Below are 23,771 nucleotides of genomic sequence, written 5' to 3' on the forward strand. Positions count from 1 at the left end.
AAACACTAAGGAAACAGAAACATATTCATACAATGGAAAACTAATCCCTGTCTGATTTCACATTGTCTGCGGCTCATCTGTTTGTCACGCATTCTCTAAATTCTTTAAAAGCTCTCTGCGTTTCCTGTTCCTGTTAGTCTACAGTTAAATAGAGAGCCAACGTCCCTCCCTTTCCGGTGATCCACCATGGGACCTTATTTTGGAAAAAATATGTATTGAAGTCAATGAGGAGAGAAAGATTATCTTTCGATCCCGTTTTAATTGTGCCACGAATTACACATATGATGTTTGTCAATCTTAAAAAATCATTTCCAAGTAAAACAAGTTTGTCGTAAAACTGTTGAAATATAAGACTATGAAAAATACGCAACTAGAAAGACTACAAATCCCAGAGTCCCGGTCCCGCATGCTGGCTCTTAGGAACCGACTCACTCCCCTTGTGTGTATGTACAGCTCTGAACATGCCCAGACTTGGAGTGATTTTCACCTCTTTTAATACTTTTCACCTCATTCTGAAAGAAAGAGGTGAAATGTGCCAACGTGACGGCCGTCTTGGTGTGTGGTGCGAGACGGGAGATGTAGTTCATTGAGCGGTTTCACAAAAAAAGTGTTACTTCACAGTTTTACGACACATTTTAATTTTTTTGACTTGCAAAATTATCTTTTAAATTGACAAAAATCATATGTGTAATTCGTGGCACAATTCAAACGGGATCGAAAGATAATCTTTCTCTCTCCATTGACTTCAATGCATACTTTTTCCGAAATAAGGTCCCATGGAGCTCCCCCGGAAAGGGAGGGACTTCAGCTCTCTACTGTATGGGATCCTGTTGTGGTATTTTTTAAATACTTCTTATTGGCTCTCCTCCACCCTATATGTCTGTTATTGTGTTTTATATAAAAATTGTAAAAACGAAAGTCTTACATGCTTAAAAGTAATCTTTGTGAAATAATACATATTTAAATGAGTTTAATACATAAATAACGATGTTGTCAGAGCAATAACAATCTAACCAATGTGCAACCATCTTTAAAAATGCTGCTACTTGTTTTTCCAGAGATGTGTACTTATTTGATTTTTTTTATCTGGTCTTTCTTCTTCATTTAATATGGATTTATGCCGTTTATCTGCACTGTCCTCTTGCAGTAACACTGTAAATGTCCCCGCTGTGGCCAAATGCAGGATTCTGATCCTGACGTTTAAATATCGGTTAGGGATCCGGATAAAGAAGCTAAAACTATGAAACCAAACAGATCACTCTGAGTAAAGCTGGCAGTAAATTGCGAGTCATTATAACTGAAAGTAAATACATCCGCCTGCTCCATTTCTCCCAACAATAAACCCCAATGGCTCCTGGCAGGTTTAATTCAGGATAAGTAAATGTGACCTGAAGTAATTTCTCTGTCTGAGGCATGAAGTCTTTATGCTGAAACGTGATATAATAAATGCCGGCAGTTTTCTCTGTCAGGGTTCAGAGGGAAACTCTTTAGAGCTCGCTGGAAAAGCATCAGAGACAACCAAAAAAGGAACACACACACACACACACACACACACACACACACACACACACACACACACACACACACACACACACACACACACACACACACACACACACACACACACACACATACACACACACAACCTTGAAGTCTCTTGGAAACACTGCAGAAAAGGCCAAGATTCAGCAGCAAAAATGACATGGTAAGGAAAAGAGTGTGTGTACGTATGAAGTGTAAAGTAAAACCGTGAAAGGATAAATGCTGAGTTTTTAAGAGCTCTCATTATTCTCCGTCCTTCAAATAATCCTCCTCATTTATCTTCTTCTTTCTCCTACTTGGAGAAGAAGAAATCATTTCATACTGCATCAGGTTTGTGCATGAAACATCTGCTCTGTCTACTCCACATGGTTCTTATTTTGTAGACATAAGACACATGTTTCAGTCTCTTCACCGTGCTGTAGTTCCTTTATAGCCCAACATTAGCCACCTTTAGCTTAGCGGTGGTGACGTGAAGTCATGTGACCGTGCTGTAGTTCCTTTATAGCCCAACATTAGCCACCTTTAGCTTAGCGGTGGTGACATGAAGTCATGTGACTGTGCTGTAGTTCCTTTATAGCCCAACATTAGCCGCCTTTAGCTTAGCGGTGGTGACGTGAAGTCATGTGACCGTGCTGTAGTTCCTTTATAGCCCAACATTAGCCACCTTTAGCTTAGCGGTGGTGACGTGAAGTCATGTGACCGTGCTGTAGTTCCTTTATAGCCCAACATTAGCCACCTTTAGCTTAGCGGTGGTGACGTGAAGTCATGTGACCATGCTGTAGTTGCTTTATAGCTCAACATTAGCCACCTTTAGCTTAGCGGTGGTGACGTGAAGTCATGTGACCGTGCTGTAGTTCCTTTATAGCCCAACATTAGCCACCTTTAGCTTAGAGGTGGTGACGTGAAGTCATGTGACCGTGCTGTAGTTCCTTTATAGCCCAACATTAGCCACCTTTAGCTTAGCGGTGGTGACATGAAGTCATGTGACTGTGCTGTAGTTCCTTTATAGCCCAACATTAGCCTCCTTTAGCTTAGCGGTGGTGACGTGAAGTCATGTGACCGTGCTGTAGTTCCTTTATAGCCCAACATTAGCCACCTTTAGCTTAGCGGTGGTGACGTGAAGTCATGTGACCATGCTGTAGTTGCTTTATAGCTCAACATTAGCCACCTTTAGCTTAGCGGTGGTGACGTGAAGTCATGTGACCGTGCTGTAGTTCCTTTATAGCCCAACATTAGCCACCTTTAGCTTAGCGGTGGTGACGTGAAGTCATGTGACCGTGCTGTAGTTCCTTTATAGCCCAACATTAGCCTCCTTTAGCTTAGCGGTGGTGATGTGAAGTCATGTGACCGTACTGTAGTTCCTTTATAGCCCAACATTAGCCACCTTTAGCTTAGCGGTGGTGAGGTGAAGTCATGTGACCGTACTGTAGTTCCTTTATAGCCCAACATTAGCCACCTTTAGCTTAGCGGTGGTGAGGTGAAGTCATGTGACCGTGCTGTAGTTCCTTTATAGCCCAACATTAGCTTTTTACTTCAGAATCATTAAGTGGTGTTAATATGTGGAGATTATCCTGCTGAACAAAACGTGTGAGAATCATAAATGTTTATTTGACACAGAGATTATTATCTACCCAAAATCACACAGAGAAATCCCATTGGACGAGAGAGATGCTGCCTTCAGGGTCTAACACAGAAATACCACATCTCTGCACCGCTCTTTAACTAATTGTCTTTTATCTGAAGATATTCGGCAGGTTGAAGGGACCCTTCACTCCTCTATGAATCTGTGGGGTCCCTCATTCTGGTTTTTCGTTAGCTTGTTAATAATGATGATTGAAATGTGTAAAACTCATTTGAGACACTTCAGAGCTAAGGAGAGCATGAATGAAAAGTAAAGTAGAAACGCAGAACGAGTGAATGTGGTCTTTTGTGTCTTTTCCACATCTTCAGGTTTATTAAAGAGGGAACAAAGGGATCGTTCTTTGTGTCTTTAGTTTCTTACAGTACACCACAGAGCAGATGTTCAGAGACAAGTGAGGAAGAGAAGAGGTGAAGTAATGGGGAGGAATTTGGGGGTTGAGATTTAGTCAATGAACCAGAGAGAGGGGAGGACGTGGGTGGGCTTTGGGCAGCAGAATGAAAACAGAAGAGGGTTGAAGGAGTCAGTGGAGAGGGGAGATGAGTATTTAATTGCTGACACCAAGTAGAAGCATTCATCCAGAAAGACTGTGCATTGGTTCTGTTAAATGCAACATCATGATTATATAATTATGAACGGTTTTGTGTTGCTTTGGCGTCTGACAAGCCTTCAAAGCATCGATCTGTTACTGAAAACTGGATTTTCTGGAACAAATGTCATGTTTTTTCTTGTGTCTTATTCATCACGTCTCCAACAACCCACATTGTTTCATTTGCAGGGTTGTTTTCAGTCTGAATGCCGGCTAATGCAAGACCTTTTTATGACATCATAGTGGTGCGAGTGTGCTACAACGGTTGAACACAAATGTTCCAAAACACATGCAGATGAGTGTTTTGTGCTTCTTGCATCCTTTCTGAAGCTGCAGTGTGTTTCTCTTAATGGAAACATCTTTGACCGTTGTAGCACGTTTGCACCTTACGTCATGTATTGATTTTCACATAACAAGTTATTTTGCAATCTGTTGTGATTCCCAAGTCGTCAAATACGGATGCTTGGTTGTAAGGTTTTTAGTAAAAGATCCTCGTTTGGGTTTGAATAAGAATGTTTGTAGGTTAAATATGTTATGGGATGTACCTACATGAGTTCAAACAAGTCAACGTAGACTTTAGGTTTCACAGTTTACTCTATTTGAATGCCTGGGACGTATTTTTCTAACTTTAGCTGTAGGTTGAGTTGCCTAAAAGTTAAATAACTTAATGTCAGATCAGAGAAGGGTAACAGAAGAGGACTTGTGATGAAACCACGTTCTGGAGGTCTTGATTTCATCTTTCAGAGATGTTCTTTGGTTAAGCAACACTAATAACTGGCACAGAATAAAACATGTGTGCGTGTTGGGGGACAGCTGGCCATCAGATGCAGTGTTTCGGTGTTCAAGTGCATCTTCAAAGAGACCATGTGAAGTTATGCAGGGTTTTTAGGGTCAGAGCCCTGCAGAAAGACCTGTGCAGACTCACTGCAGACAGCTCGGATTGGACCTCTTTTTTTAAATATACTTTAGACGTTTTTCATATTTCCTAGCACCATTTTGAAACCTTACTCAATTCAATTCATGCAAAAATTGTTTTAGGAGAATTTGTGTGCTTTTTAAAAATTGGTCAGCATGTATTGGTTTTCATTCAGCAAATATTGCATACATAAGATTTAAAGGGGACCTACTGTATCATGCAAAATGCACTTTTGTACGTCTTTTATACATGAATATGTGTCCCCGGTGTTCCAGGGAACTCACCAAGTGTCAGAAAACACAACCCTCTCTATTTTCCTCCATACCCAAATCTCTAAAAAAGGGGCTGCAACGGATCTGATCAAAATTGATCCAGATTTGAACACTGTCCTGACGTCAGGACGGTGGCGCTACGGCTATTGGGCCAACTCCACCAATCAGGAGGAGACAGCCACGGCCATTGCCGTTCGAAAGCGCTGGAGACGCTGTAGTACATATGCCAGGCCTGTAGGTGGTGCTGTTCTCACTGAATCTGCCCTTGCAAATCCAGAGCTAAAAAATGTCAAATTGAGCGAAATGAGGCATGGCTAAAATGCATGATCTGTTTGGTATTTTGAAAAAAAAAAGTATAAATATGCCTTATATAGGTATGGTCCTACACTATATTATTCAAATATAGCATGATAGGTCCACTTTAAGGAAGAATAAGCAGAGAAGAAGAAATCCTGTAGCATCCTTTAGCTTAACTTTTTGATATGGTTGTTATCTCTTTACTCGAAACAGTGGGGAGCTCTTTAGTGCACATAACCTCCCGGAGAATGAAGCAATTCTGAAATAAGTGAATCTATCAAAGCTCTTTATCCAAGTTAAATTATGGGCATAAGTCAAGTTTTCCTGCACACAGCAGCCCAGAGTTGAAGGGAGGGAATGATGGAAGGAAAGAGTGTTAGTGGTGTTAGCGGTGTTAGCGTTTAGCTAAACACACAGACCTGTAGGTTATTGATACTCACATTTAGAGGCGCTGACCCAAACTGTTGGACGTCCTTCACTTCAGCGAGCTGCTACTGGATCCTCCTGAAAACAAACAGCAGAGAGAGAGTGTGTTTAGACTGGAGCTGAAACACGAGCAGTGCTTCAATCAGGATAACTTTATTTACAAAGAAACATGAGAACGTCTGGACTGTGGCTAGCAGCTAGCAGCTATTGTAGCAGCTACATATTGTAAATAGGATGTTTAAAAATGTATAGGATCATTTTTTTATGGAGGTAACATCTTCATAGAAAAAGCTGAATGAAAAAAAAAGATACAAAATGAATGGATCAAATATTTAAGACTTAAAAAATGACTGAAAAAATGTAACTTAAAGGTGGGGTAGGTAAGTTTGAGAAACCGGCTCGAGATCGCTAGAATTTGAAAATACACAACCGGAGAAAATCTGCCACTTCCTTACAGAGCCCCTCCTCCAACACACACGAACGCGCACACGACCAATGAGGGCACGAGATAAGTTTGTGCACAGATGGAAGGCTGACAGGCAGGTAGGCCATCCAGTTATTTTAGCCAGGCCGGCTCAAATGATTGGTCGTGCTTTTTACAGTATTACAGCTTCCACAGATGACATTTTTTTATGGATTTTTTGTCAAAGCACTTTCATTGCTATCGGGATGTTAAGAGCATTCCATGGAATATAACAAAAAGTGTATCTCGAGCCGGTTTCTCAAACTTACCTACCCTACCTTTAAAATGAATGAAGTTACCAAAAACATTAAATATCCCCCAAAGAATTGAGCAAAAAATAACATCTTAATAATAATTGACCGAAAATAGAAATCAGAAATTTTTCTTGTACCAAAAATACAATCTTAACAAAAGTTTGACCAAAAAATAAGTATTTAGAAAAATAAAATGGAACCCTTTAACAAAAATACAAAAATCATAATAAAAATTGGACTGAAAAATACATTATTTTAACCTCTTAAGCACGGCGGTCCCCCCATTGGACCCCTCCCACCGTTTTATTTTCGAGATAATGTCTCAGGGCTTCTTAACATTTATGAAACTATTAATGTGTAGCACCAGATTAACGGGAAGAATCTCAGCTAACTGAAGATATGAACCATTTTTACACGTCTTTTGACCTAATTGACAGCTACGGTGAGACGATCTGCCGTAAAAGCTCCGTAAAGGTACGTGTTGTGATGTCTGTGTTTGCTTCCCCTGTCGCAAGTTCGGATCGCTCAGTGATGATACTATACCTAAATAATCTGTGGAGTCTCAGCTTTAATCGGCTATATTGTATGTGCAGCTACGATAAGTAATAAGGGTATCTTTATCTTGAATTGTGTGCCAAAGTCAGTTTGCATTTTTTCGCTCAGGGGTCATTTATACGCTTCTTATGAGACTTGTGTTTTGTTTTGTTGATCCATAGGTTGATAATGTACCTGTGCCTTTGAAAAAATTATTTATAATCCATAATTCCATTTTTATGTAAAAATCGGAGCGGAAAAGTTAGCTGCTAATGGTAGCCACCAGAGTGTATGCAGCTTCCGGTTTTTGTAACGCATCACTCTCACTCCTTATTTGTTAACGTTTTGGTGTGTATATAACTTTCCCTCGATTCCATTGGCTCTAGCGGTTATAAAGAGATTTCATTCATCAAAATCGAGCAAGGGGGGCCAGAGATAGGTCAAATCCACCCAAATGACCCCAGAAGTGGGGTTTTTTGGCTAAATCTCTCTAAAAAGGTCAAATGTCACTTGTTTTGCATCAATCTTGATACAGGGTACTTATTATATGTTGTACTTTGGATTCCTAAAGCTTTTAGTCTACTAACCCATCATCCAAGGGTAGTTTTCACTATAAGTAAAAAAGAATTTTTGGACGGACACTATAATTTACAGTTTTTTACTATGTAAAATCTGAATTTTCTTTAAAATAAAAAACATCTATATTGATTCTGACTTTTCTACATCCAACTCACAGGTTTATCATTACTTTGAGAATAAAGATTATTAATTTAACCCTTTTAGAAGGGAAGATATGGTCATTTGTTCTGGGAATGTCATTTTCGAGCCTGAGACCTGAAAAACAGGCTCAGGGCTTAAGAGGTTAAAAGAAAATTGACCAAAATATAAAATCTTTAAAACAAAATAATTGACAGAAAAATATTATCTTAAAATAAAATAAAAATGCACTGAAAACATAAAACAAAACTGGCCAAGAAATCAAATCTTAAAAATATTAATATTACAAGAAAAAACGAAACGTCAAGGAGGAATTTCTTTAAAGTCTTCAACTGAGACGTGGTTAAATGAAATGTTTTAGTCCGGATGTTTCCATGTGCTGTCAGACTCAGACGTCGCTCCCTGAATTCACTGAAACAACAAACAGAGTTCAGCTTCAGGAATGATCTGTTACCCGATCCCTCGCTCCGGTTACCGGGAAAACAACACGGACCACAAAAGCTTTAAAGAGCTGAGACAGGTCCAATCAGGGTTATGTGTTCAAGAACTTCATTCACTCCTGATGCTCGTTAGTTTGCACAGAAACAAGTGCACGTCTTTCTGAACCGTTGATGTCCTGATGCAGTCTCACTTTACTGACTCTTTGACGCCTTTTCCATTCATATTTTGTCTATAACTGTCTTCATACATGAGTGTAAAACTACATCAACTGCAATCTGTTATAGAAGATAAAATAAGATAAGATAAGATGTACTTTATTTTTTTATTTGCATTTAAAGAAAATATTCACAAAGCATACATAACAAAATAAACACATCTATACATAGATTAACTAAATAACAGATGACAAATCCGAAAATAAATAATAAAATAATAGTAATATTACAAATAAAAGAATAGATACATTATTAATACTCAGGTATACATTAATTATATTCACTATATTGTTCTATACTTTTTTCCCACCTTTCCTCAAAGATATGCATTTGGTTTCTAATCGAGTTGTTTTCTCCGTTACATAGAAGTTATTCCATTGTGAGTTTACTAATGTTAGAGCCATTTTCATGTTGTTATTATTGTCTGAATGTTAGGCTTAATAATAATATAAAGTAGATTAAACTCTTAATTAATCAGGTATTTTTGTGAGTCACACTATGGTTTAAAATATATTAATTTAAGGCTCACTTATTTGTTATGAAATGTGCGTCAGTATCACGTGCATGGCTATGATACAGTAGGAGACAGCTGAGGGTGATGAGACGGGGAAGCGGAAAAGTCTTTTGACCGTGTTCTTTTTGTTCTTTTTGAGACTGATAACTTTTACCTACGATGAAGCGAAGAAATGAGTTCAACTACGATCTCCACTGAATTGTTTGGAAACAAAGAGAGGCGCGTCAAAAACCCACAACCCCGACAGAGGTGGCGACTAAATGTAGACTAGGATTAAAACGCCACCACAACTAAGTTATTATCTTTTAGCCAATTCCTTGTAATTTGTTTGATGATCGCTATTCTAATTAACAGAAATAGGTACTAATAAAATGTACTTTATTAATCCCAATTTGAGAACAATTGTTGTTGTTGCAGCAGCATAAAACAAAACAAGGCATTGCAGAAATTAAAAGAGTAGAAATAAACAATTCTAAAATAGAAACATCTCTAAATAGAAAGAGAAATAAATCCGAGTAAGAAACGTACGGATGACCGTGAAGATAAAAATCTATAAACTGAAGGGCCAATATTCAGTCAGCACAATATAAAGAGGGATATTGTTTACATCAAGTGTGCAAGGAGTGGAATAAATATATATATCAGGCAAAACAAATGCATTTTGAGTTGACTCTCCAACTGAATAATGTTAGGAGATTTCCATAGTAAGCTTATAGTGCAGGATAACATTCAAAACAGCATTATTTAAAGAAAAACATACAAAGAAAAATACGACAAAGGTATAAAAATCATCTTAAAGTAAAATACTTTTTTTGGTCTGAGTTTAAAGTCTGAAATATTATTTTTCTCTCACTGCCTGTGCTTCAGCCAGCTCTGTTGTGATTGGTCAACAGCTAAGAGATGTCCCGCCCCTTAGCCTATCACGTACAATGTGTTGGAGCGCTAGCCAATAGGAAAGCTAGGTTTCCATTCCATGATGTCACTATGTTCCTGAAGTAAACAAAGGAGTCCAATGGAGGGCAGGGAACACAGGGATTTGAGCCTTTGCAGACCATTTACATGCACTAAAACAAATGGAAAACCCCAGAAAGCAGAATAGGGACTCTTTAAAGCCATTGTGGTGTTGCGTGACAATCTTAATAATGCATTAATCCTCTGAGGACAACCACCGAGACGTTTTCCATCTGCTTTTTTCCTCTGAAACTGCTCGTTAAGTCTTTAATTGCTCTGGAAACTCTTACTTTTATACATTTAACTCTTTAAAACAGGTCGTTCTGCTGATAGCAGCGACTGTCGCTCCACTTTTAATTGTCTTTCTTGCCTCCTTCTGTATTTTTCTCACACATACTTACATTACATTTAATCTATAAAAGACTTTCACTTCTCTCTCTCTTCTGTTTGTTGTTACCAGAAATCCAACCCGCTCTGAAGCGGCTGTTATGAGTTTACGGGGTAACATTTCTAATATGCTTTCCTTTTATAGACAGTAAAGCCTTCAGTTATTCCAAAGAACTCCAGTGCATCGATGCCTCATGGGAAAGTAAGATGTTTGCTATTAGGGTAAATTGCTAAGGGCTGTGTGCTTCTCGTGCAGAGAGAGACTCCTTCTCCTCTCAGATGGACAGATGTGGTTTGGTCCTGATTTCATTTGGATTTAAACAAGCGATCTGTTCCCTGAGGTCTGCTAAGTGTTAGCACGTGCTAACGGAGGAAATGTGTTGCAGTGTGAATCTGAAGAAACACATGAAACACTAAGAAACAGCAGATTGTGCTTTTCTCTTTGGGATGAGAACACAGGTCAGAGTGGAACAAATGGGTGTTTTCCCTTTTGGAGAAACTCCTTAAAAAAGGTAAATATTGTTATATTGGTGCAGTTTTTGTTGGTTGTTCGATTTCATTGAGTGCAACACATTTTAAACCACAATTTCCTAAACGGGCTAAAAAGAGAGATTGAGTCGACAAACTTTAAAGGGGACCTATCATGCAAAATGCACTTGTGTACGTCTTTTCTACATGAATATGTGTCCCCGGTGTTCCAGGGAACTCACCAAGTGTCAGAAAACACAACCCTCTCTATTTTCCTCCATACCCAAATCTCTAAAAATGGGGCTGCAACGGATCTGATAAAAACTGATCCAGATTTGAACACTGTCCTGACGTCAGGACGGTGGCGCTACGGCTATTGGGCCAACTCCACCAATCAGGAGGAGACAGCCACGGCCATTGCCGTTCCAAAGCGCTGGAGACGTTGTAGTACATATGCCAGGCCTGTAGGTGGTGCTGTTCTCACAGAATCAGCCCTTGCTAAAACAGGACTAAAAAATGTCAAATTGAGCAAAATGAGGGGCTGCAATGGATCTGATACAGACTGATCCAGATTTGAACACTTCTATGTCGTCACAGAAGTGGCGCTACGGCTATTGGGCCAACTCTCCACCTATCAGGGGAATGTGGGGGTTGGGCCACGGCCGGCCATTGCCGCTCGAAAGTGCTGGAGACGCAAGTAGTACATATGCCAGGCCTGTAAGTGGCGCTGTAGTCTGCCACAAAAGCAGCGAAGAAGACTTCCCGCCCATAGTTACCATGGTTACCCTTCTGTTTATTCTCCGCTGTGGCTTTCTTTCTCCCTCCCCGAGGCAAGCGTTTGCTCCCGCTGCTTTAATTCAATGCAATCCCTCCCCGTCGAGGCAAGCACTGCAATTCTCTCCGGTTAGTCCACCAGCAGATGACAAACACCCACCTCTCCGCCTCTACCAAGGAACGAGGGGACCGTGCGGCAGAGTTTCAGTTTCAGTTTGTTTCGCCGGTCGAGATGTCCGTTAAAGTTGAAATCTTCCAGACAAAATTAGAAAAGTGCCGGTCAAAGGTCTTCTTTGTTATTTATTGAGCTTTAAAACAAATGAATAACGACTCTATATAATAAAACACGGAGGACGGAGATCTCTTTTTCTCCCCCTCTTCTGACAGCCCAGCAGCTGATCAGAGCACGTCTCACCTCTCCTGCAGGGGGGCGTGGTCAGCAGAATCAGACCCGTAGACAGCAAACAGCACATAGAGCGAAATGAGGCATGGCTAAAATGCATGATCTGTTTGGTATTTTGAAAACAGAAATGTATAAATATACCTTATATAGGTATGGCCCTACAATATATCATTTAAATATAGCATGATAGGTTTCCTTTAAAGAAAAATGTTGACAACAAAAATAAAATGTTAACCAAAAAATAAAATTGACCACAAAAATCTATATCAAAATAAAAAAAAACAGAAAAATATAATTTAAAAAACATTTGGTAAAAGGATAAATGTGACTCTCCCCACCCTTGACTTGCATCCTCAGCGAACTCATCCCTTCTGCTTTCATTTAGAAAATTATGCAGAAACCTCCAGCTTCACTTTAATGCTGCAGTCTCTATAGTGACCTCCAGTCTCTGAGTCATGTGATCGTTCGACCCTTTCATCCAATCAACCCCCAACACGTCCAGACTTCCACGCTGCTCTGTCCAATTGTCTGGGATTCTGTTCACTGGTGCTCTTTTTTGCACTTTTTTGAGAATTCCTTAAAACATGACGATAATCATTGGATTATATTCAAAAGAAACTAGGTATTTTATGATTCTGTGGGGGAAACTTCTGAAGCAATTAGAGTCAGGACTCAGAGAGACACGAGGAGAGCTGGAGCTTTGATGGAGTCAGGACTCAGAGAGACACGAGGAGAGCTGGAGCTTTGATGGAGTCAGGACTCAGAGAGACACGAGGAGAGCTGGAGCTTTGATGGAGTCAGGACTCAGAGAGACACGAGGAGAGCTGGAGCTTTGATGGAGTCAGGACTCAGAGAGACACGAGGAGAGCTGGAGCTTTGATGGAGTCAGGACTCAGAGAGAGACATGATGAGAGCTGGAGCTTTGATGGAGACAGGACTCAGAGAGAGACACGAGGAGAGCTGGAGCTTTGATGGAGTCAGGACTCAGAGAGACACGAGGAGAGCTGGAGCTTTGATGGAGTCAGGACTCAGAGAGACACGAGGAGAGCTGGAGCTTTGATGGAGTCAGGACTCAAAGAGACACGAGGAGAGCTGGAGCTTTGATGGAGTCAGGACTCAGAGAGACACGAGGAGAGCTGGAGCTTTGATGGAGTCAGGACTCAGAGAGACACGAGGAGAGCTGGAGCTTTGATGGAGTCAGGACTCAGAGATACACGAGGAGAGCTGGAGCTTTGATGGAGTCAGGACTCAGAGAGACACGAGGAGAGCTGGAGCTTTGATGGAGTCAGGACTCAGAGAGACACGAGGAGAGCTGGAGCTTTGATGGAGTCAGGACTCAGAGAGACACGAGGAGAGCTGGAGCTTTGATGGAGTCAGGACTCAGAGAGACACGAGGAGAGCTGGAGCTTTGATGGAGTCAGGACTCAAAGAGACACGAGGAGAGCTGGAGCTTTGATGGAGTCAGGACTCAGAGAGAGACACGAGGAGAGCTGGAGCTTTGATGGAGTCAGGACTCAGAGAGACTCGAGGAGAGCTGGAGCTTTGATGGAGTCAGGACTCAGAGAGACACGAGGAGAGCTGGAGCTTTGATGGCACTGACGGTTTATTTGGAGCTTCGGCCGGAGAATTCACAAGACATGTCAGGGGCCACAGGTTGACCACACGGTTGAGATGCCACAATCAATTCTGAAGAACTCTCCTGTAGTTCCAGGTTTTAACTAGTTCAGAGTGTAATAATCAACATTCTTTATCAGCGAGACTAAACAAATATGGACCCTGAATCTAACTAGAACTGTCGTCCATAGGAAAGAATGTGCGCCAGGGAACCTACGTTCCTAAAAAGAAGGGCTTCTAGATGTCCCTGAACAATACATCTCATGTCAGCTTGTGCTCGGTCAGAACCCAAGGCCGTATACCAGTGCCGTGGGAAAGGAGACAGTGAGAAGAGAAAATGATGAACTGTGTCAAAGGTTGAATACCTAAGCAAATGATTCCCCAACAGATTCAAGGTGTATGTACATCAGACACATACATGGTGGACTTTTGGACTCTTGCTGTTGTCATTTTGCTGTAAAACTCTTGCAACACGTGGAAAATGATGAAGATTTCTGAAGTTATTTTAGATAGCTATTATTTAGAGGTTGCAATGGGAATGTTTACATGTCAAAACACTTCTTAAATGATATCAATTAAACCGTCATTTTCATGCAAAGGACCTAAAAAAAGGCCAATAATTTCAGATATAGTCAGAATGAATTTACTTTTTCTATCAGTGAGTTCAGCAGATCTCCAGATGTTTTCTGCCAGCTGAGACACACACACACACACACACACACACACACACACACACACACACACACACACACACACACACACACACACACACACACACACACACACACACACACACACACACACACACACACACACACACACACACACACACACACACACACACACACACACACACACGTAGGCGTTGGCGGTGTGTTTTAATGTCTCTGGTATTTGACGGGAGAGCAGACAGGAGGAGCCGTCAGCTCTTATCTAATCTTTTTTTGATCGGTCTTATCTGGGGGAGATAACCTCTCCTCCCTTCACTCCCTTCACTCCCTCTCAGCAGGGGGGAGTTCTCTGTCACGTGTAAAGATGTTTCGGAGGCCATCATTTGTCCAAATAAATTACACGGTTTCACTTTCTAAAATAGCTAAAGAGAGGAAAATCATTTATCTCTTATCTTCATATATATCATTATATTTCTAGAAAATAATCCAAATACATTTTATGGGTTTTTAATCATAATTTAGAAATTCAAACTAAATATAATAAACAAAATGAGGCAAATTCATTATTTTCTTTGTCTTGTTTTTTGCATTGAACTGTATATTTTTACATTTTAAAATGTGCTTTTTTAAATGTATTTTCATTATATTTTTGTATTGATATGATGTTAAAACATTTACTATCATAACAATGAAACTGCGACCCTTTTTAAATACACTTTTTACAGTTTAATAGTAAAAAAAGAGATTTAAACGGAAGAAATGACTAATTAAAGAAATACAGAGCCCAAAACAATGATGAAATAATGAAGAAAAACTCTACAGCTTCATTCAAAAGGAAATAAACTACTGTGGTCAAACACACACACACACACACACACACACACACACACACACACACACACACACACACACACACACACACACACACACACACACACACACACACACACACACACACACACACACACACACACACACACACACACACACACACACGGACGGACGTTCACGCTCACTTTAGTTTCCGCTCTGGTCGAGGTCTCTGTAATGATCCAGTTGATTGGAGGAGAGTGAAGCTGCTCCAGGTTAACATGATAATAAGTTAGAGTTTAAATCACCATGTGTTCACGGCTGAAGTCAAACTGAAAGAAGAATAAAAACATCTCATAAATCTCATGTGAAATAATACTCTTTTATACATCCTCTGCTTATCTTCTCACTATATCACACTGAGTAACACTTCACATACACAAAAGGTAACGCCAAGGGCTTCACAAAAAGGTACTTAATTTTCTAAGATTTAAAATAATACATTTAAAAATCTATAAAAGCACAAGAAGTGAGGGTAAACATAATAAATGTGCAGCAATTTGAGTTGTTTCCTTATGTTACGTGCTGGAAAACTCTAATCAATTGTTGTTTTAGCTTTACATTGTGTAGAGGTCGTGACCCTGACCCCTCGACCAATCAGCATGAATCCAGATCCCTGCTGACCAATCAGATTTAATCACCATTCAGCTGGATTACATCCAGACATCCAGACTCTGTGAATCTGACACTCATTATATCATCATCAGCTGACTGACTGATGGAAAAGCAGCATGGGACTTTTTGTTGGGAAATCTGACCGAAAGTGATTTTTGCGTTTTGTTTTGTGATTAAAGTCTGAATTCTGAAATATTTAGGTAAAACCCTAGAATAACTTTTTTCTCGCATTTCAGATTTGTTCTCATTATTTGACTTTAATCCCGAAATTCAGACTTTAATCTCGGAATTCTGTCATTTTTCTCAGAATTCCGATTTTTTCTTAGAGTTCTGACTTTAATCCCAAATTCTGACTTTGCCTCCGATTTCTGATTTACATTTCTGAATTCTGTCTTTATTCTCAAAAATCTGACTTTAATTTTCGAATTCAGATTTTTTCACAGAATTATAATATTTAACAATATTCAGATTTCAGATAATCTTGGAATTCACAATATTGGTAATTCTGACTTTTTTATTTCTGTGATCTCTAACAAATGTTCACATGTGGCTCTAAATCCTGTTCTGTAACTGGGCAACTTTTAGTAATAATAATAATAATACATTTTATTTATAAAGGCGCCTTTCAAGACTCTCGAGGTCGCCGTACAAGGTACACAAAACAAAAATAAAACAAAAGTACAGAATAGATTATAATCAATCAATAAAAACTGAAACTCAGAGGACTTGGTTTGACTGTTTGTAATTCATCTGATATCAAACATAACCCAAATCCAACTCATTAACACACGTTTGAATTAAATACACATCATTGTTATGACCGGCTCGAAGGCCACAACGAAAAGAGAGGGAGACGTTCGAGGGTTTCCGAAAAACCACGGCACATTTATTGTGGCAACTCAAAAACAACACGGCAGTGGGTTCTGCACACAAGCTCCAGATGTAAAATGAGAGGCTGGGCGAGGGGCAGGGATCCCGGCGAGAGTTTCCCACAGCAGTCTCTGAGAGAGTGGCGAAGGCCCCGTGACTCCGGGCAGCTGGGCTTAAGTAGAACCTGGGGCTCCGGCCAGGTGTCCCCAGTTATGCTGATTGGCCTCCTCAGCTCCACCCCCATCACAGGACCTGCAACACACATGCACACTAGCCGGCCACAGGCTCTGGGGCCGGCACATCATTTACACAAAATGAAACCTAAGTTTTGAGTTAAAACCTGTAAATGTCAACGTTTATTCCGTTTTGAAAGCATTATAAATTGTTTTAGTAGTCGCACATAATGACACCAGATGCTATAAATCAAACACAATGAAAGAAAGGGTCATTAATATGTCTTGTGATGAGAATGTATGAAACCATTTATGATATTTTGGAGGCAATTAGACCTCTTAACGAGTTCAATTGAACTCAAGGACAACAGGAAGGTTATAGCTTTTAGTGATTTATCTCCGAACGCTTCACTCAGAAACTTTTAGAGCATTCTCTCGAAGTTTCGCTCACTTTGAAACATGTGGGAGGTTGACCAAATGATCAGGCAAGGTAATGGAAGAATACTTTGTGACGTAAAGCGTTTCTCCCCCTCAGTTTCTCCCAGAGAGCTCTTTGAGATATCTCCCGCTGAGTTTCCTTTCATCATCGCTTCATGATGGATGGGATCTGTACGACAGCTCCTTAAAGTCAAACCTCTTTATTGTCTGCAGCTCAGGGTCAAACCGTGCTCCTCTCTCTGATGGAATACGGATCTTCCGCTCGCTGAACATCTCATCAAATACTCCTGGGATCTTTCCTTGTCAGTGCGTAAAGTGAGGAAGCTGTTCTGCGATTTCAACTCAAACACATATTTAAATGTTCATTTTTGCATCCACATCCACATGCATGAATACAGTACAGTAAATATATTCCTAATCGTGATTTCATTGTTTATATACTGTATATTTTCTACATTTTAATGCTGCTTTAATTCCATTTTGAGATGTTTAAATTCTAATATTGTTTATTTCTACTCTTTAATTTATACTTATGTGCAATGCCTTGTTTTGTTTTGTTGTTTTTTATGTTGCTGCAATGCAAACATTTCCCAATTTGGGATCAATAAAGTACCTCTTATCTTATCTTATATATATCTGTATGTCATTTCCTTTTGACCAGATGACATACAGCAGGTCTCAGCATGCCATTATTTGTTGTGTGCCAAACAAGTGTTTGATGGAGCAGTCATGTGATCACGTTGTGAAGTTTTGAGGTGTATTATAACCAGCTTTTGCAACAATACCTGATGGTACTGAGCAGTGTTTAGCCCGAGCAGCGATGGGCAACCAGCAGATGAAACAAGAGGAGAGCAGTCTGAACACCCTAAAAGGAAAAACCCCAAAAGAGGCAAGAAATAAATCTGATTTAAAATGATATCTTTCCTGCTGTCGATTTAAAAACTGTTGAAAAGGTTTCCCCAGGATGACTTATTCAAATCCAGTGTGTGTGTGTGTGTGTGTGTGTGTGTGTGTGTGTGTGTGTGTGTGTGTGTGTGTGTGTGTGTGTGTGTGTGTGTGTGTGTGTGTGTGTGTGTGTGTGAGTGTGAGTGTGAGTGTGAGTGTGAGTGTGAGTGTGAGTGGTGAGGTGTGTGTGTGTGTGAGTGTGCTAGTGCGTGTGTGTGTGTGTGTGTGTGTGTGTGTGTGTGTGTGTGCTAGTGCGTGTGTGTGTGTGTGTGTGTGTGTGTGTGTGTGTGTGTGTGTGGCTAGTGCGGTGTGTGTGTGTGTGTGTGTGTGTGTGTGTGTGGTGTGTGTGTTGTGTGTGTGTGTGTGTGTGTGTGTGTGTGGTGTGTGTGAGTGTGAGTGTGAGTGTGAGTGTGAGTGTGAGTGTGAGTGTGAGTGTGTGTGTGTGTGAGTGTGCTAGTGCGTGTGTGTGTGTGTGTGTGTGTGTGTGTGTGTGTGTGTGTGCTAGTGCGTGTGTGTGTGTGTGTGTAAATTGTCTCGTTGAAAAATGAGCTGTGAAGATCTCATAATCGTACCGTGACCGATTCTGTCCGGAAGAAGTGGTCTTTGTTCTCTCTCTGTGTGTGTGTGTGTGTGTGTGTGTGTGTGTGTGTGTGTGTGTGTGTGTGTGTGTGTGTGTGTGTGTGTGTGTGTGTGTGTGTGTGTGTGGGGATCTGGATGTATCTTTTTATGAAGGTAACACACTGCTCTGACGTGTTAAATGTGTTTGGGTCGAGTGTGTTCCATCAATGTGTTGAAAACGTAGATGAGTTGGCTTTAAATCTAATTGTAGCATTAAATGTGTGCATATTATCATCACATTACGGTGCGTCTGAATGGAAACATTAAGAAAAAGCATTGCATCGAGTCATGCAGAAACCCCCCGACAAAAACCCTTTAAAGTGTAATTTATGGTTTTAGTTACAAGAGAGATCCCCTCCTCACTTTCCTTCCTCGCCTCGTTTATTATTTCCTCTAACGACTTGTTCTGCTTTTCTCCTTCTCCTCACGGCTGGTGAGCGAGCAGAAACTCCGACCCCCCCTACGTCTTGATTTATCTCTTTTGAAATGGTGGTGAAGTGTAACAAATGTACCGTGGTGCATTCAAAGACGCGGCCACTTGCACAGAAGTGTCTCTAGAGAGGTGGGGGTTCTCTGTGGGGGGTCTGCAGGTTTCCCCTCGCTTCGTTTCCTGAACTCATTCAGCTGATTATCTGACAGGAAAACTCACAATGAGTCGCTTTAACTCCCGTTTACAGAGATCATGGGTTAATACAGACGACACACCCTCACTGCAGGACATCATGCGAGCTATAGACTGTTCTATATTACAGAAACATCCAGAGCTGATGTTTTTAGAAGCTAAACATGCACTATAACTGCATCTAGTCATCATTGTCAGCACACATTAAGATGCATATTCAGTTACGGTCACACAAGAAAAGCTTTGAGAAGTTTGGACCAGAGCTTTTATGGTATATTTGCTCGAAAAATGGTTATAGTTGTATACTCAAGTTTACATTTCATTAGACACACATTCACTGCAGGGGGGGGGGGGCTATTAGGACATGATTTATACATAATGTGACCTATTTTTCATCAACAAATATTTACAGACAATGTTTTATATTACAGAAACATCCAGAGGTGATGTTTTTAGAGGCTAAAAATGTACTATAACTGCATCTAGTGATCATTTCCTTCTCAAAATAAGATGCATATTCAGTTACGGTCTCACAACTCAAAGAACAGCAATAAATGTTCAACTTTTATGGTATTTTTGCTCGAAAAAAGGTTATAGTTATATACTAAAGGTCACATTTCCAGCTGGAGTTCAGTGGTTTATACAGACGACACACATTCACTGCAGGAGTTAAAGGACATGAGTTTTGCATAATGTGACTTATTAGACTGTTTTATATTTGAAAAAATCCAGATTTAATGTTTTTAGATGTTAAAAATGTACTATAACTGCATATAGTGGTCATTTGTTCTCACAAATTAAGAAGCATATTCAGTTACGGTCTCACAACTCAAAGAACAGCAATAAATATTAAACTTTGAGAAGTTTGGACCAGAGCTTTTATGGTATTTTTGCTCAAAAAAAGGTTTCAGTTATACAAGTTCACATTTCCAGCAGGAGTTCATGGGTTTATAGATATGATCACTGCAGGAGTTATAGGACAGGATTTTTGCATAATGTGACTGTTTTATATTAAAGAAACATCCAGAGTTGATGTTTTTAGTAGTAGAAAATGCACTATAACTGCATTTAGTGATCATTTTCATCACAAATTAAGATACATATTCAGTCACGGTCACATAACTCAAAGAAAAGCAACAAATCATGACATTTCTTAAGTTTAAACCAGAACTTTGCTGGTATTTTTGCTCGAAATATAGCAATTATTTGAGCATCAAAACAGCTGCGTGATTAATACGTTATTTTACCTCCAAAATAGAGGAATGAGGAGGACTTGAGGTCGGTATAAAAGCCATCAATCCAGACATATTATGATCAAATTTGACAATTTTTTGTGGCAAGTACAACTTTATTTCCCCCTTTTATACAGTACATAGAAACACAATGAAAACATAAAACTTTATCACTGAAAAAGGCTTTTGGCATAAGTCATATATTTCCAGGTTTTATTTATTATCAGGACTCTCTCCAGCTCAGATATATTGTAGTTTGTGAAGAAAGGTGGTCATTATTTCTGCAGTGTGCGTGCGTGCGTGCGTGCGTGCGTGCGTGTGTGCGTGTAGTAATACCCCACGTTTTTTTTTAAAGTACCAAAAGTTCAGGTATTTATTAAGTGATCCTTTAGTTTTATATTGTTCTACAGTTGGACTACTATTACTGATCCAGTAATAAATAATACTTTAAAGAGGCCCTATTGTGGTTTATGGGGTGTTCCCTCTCCTTTAGTGTGACCTGACATAGTGACATCACTATGGAACACCCGTGCTCCTATTGGCCAGCGCTCCAACACATTGTACCTGACATTTGAATGTACTGTTTTTAACCTCGTGCAGATTAAAGGTGCTGCTGCACTGCTGGATGTAAGAAAGCTAACTTTCTCCATATGGTAATAGAACAATAATCACTCGTCACCGGCTTGAGCTTCAATCTCAGGATCCATGTATTTGTGATCCTCTCCAGAATGGAAGTAGTCATCACATACAGAGCATCAACTAGTTCCTGAACAGTGTCCTTCACATGCTGATATCCAAGAGAGGGAGTTACACAGTCACAAGATGGAGGAATAGAAAGCAGTATTCAATGTTTACTTCAGATTAGCTCCACGTCAGAAATGAGCATGCTTGTCATATGTCTATCTCCATAGAGGCTGAATCATCATGTTAATCACATAGCTATCATATGCCTCAAACAGTCCTGATGCTCTTCTAGGTAATCATACATCCTGTCATGTACACAGCTACAGTTGGGATACCTTTGTTATCATGTTACTCTCATATTGGAAGAGGACATTGAGTATTTGTTTGTTCTTCTTCCCCTTCAGACCTGATGAACAGCTCAGTGTGGTGGCAGGCGGGGGTCAGCGGGGGGTACGAGGCTCTGCTGCTGGACGAGGATCAGGGCTGGCTGCTGGTGGGGGGGAAAGACCACGTTTACCTGCTGAGAGCCGACAACCTGACGCTAAACACACACACGGTGAGGAACAGGAAGTGGAGCATCTCACATCAACCAATCACAACAAGTTAAAGATTACAAACGAGTCTGACTGCGGAGAAGCTGGTGCATGAGAGACGTTTAAAGCTCAATCAGGGAAGAATATTCTACTTTTGTAAAGGGTGCCATTTAGTATGAAGTTCTCCTTTTTTATCCCATTTTTGGTATCGATGATTCTTGTTTTTAAAATATGTATTATTATATCAGTACGTGTCTTGTTATCTAGTACAGATTATCAAGGAAGTAGTGATAATGAGTACTTCTAGTCTATATCGTTTTGTAAATACTGAGCAGTAAAAAAACTGAAGATGGATGTGAAGTATAATTGTATCTCTAATCCTGGCAAAGGTCCATGTTCTTCCTCTTCTTTAAGATAATAAGATAAGATAAGAAGTACTTTATTGATCCCAATTTGGGAAACGTTTGCCCATCGATATCAGGAATACTTTGCAGACTGAAACTCCTCCTGGTTCGCTTGTAACTTTGCATTTAAACCTCAAACACAGCCAACAAACTAAGTATTTAAAGGGTGCTAGCTCATTTGAACCTGATGCACCAGTGCTTACAATGGTGTGGCTTGTTTTAAGTGATTATACATGCATGTTTTTAGCTGTTTATTGCACTTATTGTTAGTTATTCTGCATAAAAGTGTCTATAACTATATTTAATTAAATGTGATGTATTTCCTCCATCAGATCCACTGGCCGGCTGCTAGAGAGCACCAGATACACTGCATCATGGCGGGGAAGAATCCAGAGGTAAGAGTCTTTCAATTCGATTTAGAAAAGTAGAAAACAATCGACATATAAGACAATAAACAAATCTTATTATGTACTTTTACTAAAAACGTTTTAAAGATGTAATCAACCCTCGTTGGTTCATTTCTCATTTCATCAAGTTTTCTAAAATGTGCGACTGTCCCTTTAAGACAGGGGTGTCAAACTCTATTTCCTCGCGGGCCACATTCATATTAAAGTTGCACTCAAAGAGCCGGTTGTAACTTTAAGACTATATCAATATACATATATAAATACATAATATATATAAAATAATGTATTATATTACATTATTGGCTCTGCATTGGATTATTATCAGTTCTGGTAATAACAACGTCTGAAAGCAGAAGTCTGGGGCAAATAATAGCAGTAAATATTCAACAATTACTCCAATTGTATTGTATATTTTATTCTTTGCAAGCTCTTGCGGGGCCACATTAAATGAGGTCGTGGGCCTTGAGTTTGACACCCCTGCTTTATTGTCTGTACAGTTATATATATCGGTGTATTTCTGTTGATATTGACGTGTTGTTGTTGTTGTTGTTTGCAGACGGACTGTGCTAACTTCGTGCGGCTGCTGCAGCCCTTCAATAAAACTCATGTTTACGCCTGTGGGACCGGAGCCTTCCATCCTCAGTGCTCCTACCTCCATGTGGGACCCGACACAGAGGTATACACACATTTTATAAAGACACGCCCAGTCTCAAACCGCTGAGAAAACATTGGTGTGGCCTGGTATTGAATATTAGAAGATATCTGTTGTTCAGACAGGAGAGAGTTTCTTTGAGTTCATCAAAAACAGAGCATGTTATGTATAAAAGACATCAAGAAGTGCATTTTGCATAATGGGAGACCTTTAAAGTCTGTTTTACAGCTCATAGTCCTGTAGTGAGCCCTGATATGTTGAGTACCCCAAAGTTTGATGTTATAAATGTATAGTAGTGTATGCATATAGTTGTGCTGATGCAGAAAGAGTGAATGGTGAAATCGTTCATTATGGCACTTTTTTGCATTATAGAGTGCAAAGATGATCATACCAATACACCTGGCCATGCTGTTGTTCACAGATGTTTATTAGGACGTTTTACACACACATTATAAACATAGAGATTGTTCTCAGTCCTTAAAGTCCCTCTCTGAAGAGCCTCATTGTGCTCTGACATACAGGAAGAAATCCATCACGGAATATTCAAGTTCAAGTGGAGTTTCCTCTCTGCCCTTCGTAATATCTGTCATTCTAAATGTGTGTGTGCGGTCTCCTCTCTCA

General features: G+C 39.9%; 1 protein-coding gene across 1 annotated transcript in view; it reads left to right on the forward strand.

Annotated features, from left to right (window-relative positions):
• Window positions 1-23,174, forward strand: part of LOC117486604 (semaphorin-3D-like) — a gene marked incomplete at its 3' end in the record, with an annotated part of 86,590 nt that extends 63,416 nt beyond the window's left edge. Inside the window, 3 exon segments of the mRNA XM_034135111.1 lie at window positions 21,559-21,710; window positions 22,424-22,486; window positions 23,055-23,174. Of these exon segments, the coding sequence (XP_033991002.1) occupies window positions 21,559-21,710; window positions 22,424-22,486; window positions 23,055-23,174 (335 nt within the window).
• Between the last annotated feature and the right edge of the window lie 597 nt (window positions 23,175-23,771).

Source organism: Trematomus bernacchii, unplaced genomic scaffold (assembly GCF_902827165.1).
Source record: "Trematomus bernacchii unplaced genomic scaffold, fTreBer1.1, whole genome shotgun sequence".
Taxonomy (NCBI): domain Eukaryota; kingdom Metazoa; phylum Chordata; class Actinopteri; order Perciformes; family Nototheniidae; genus Trematomus; species Trematomus bernacchii.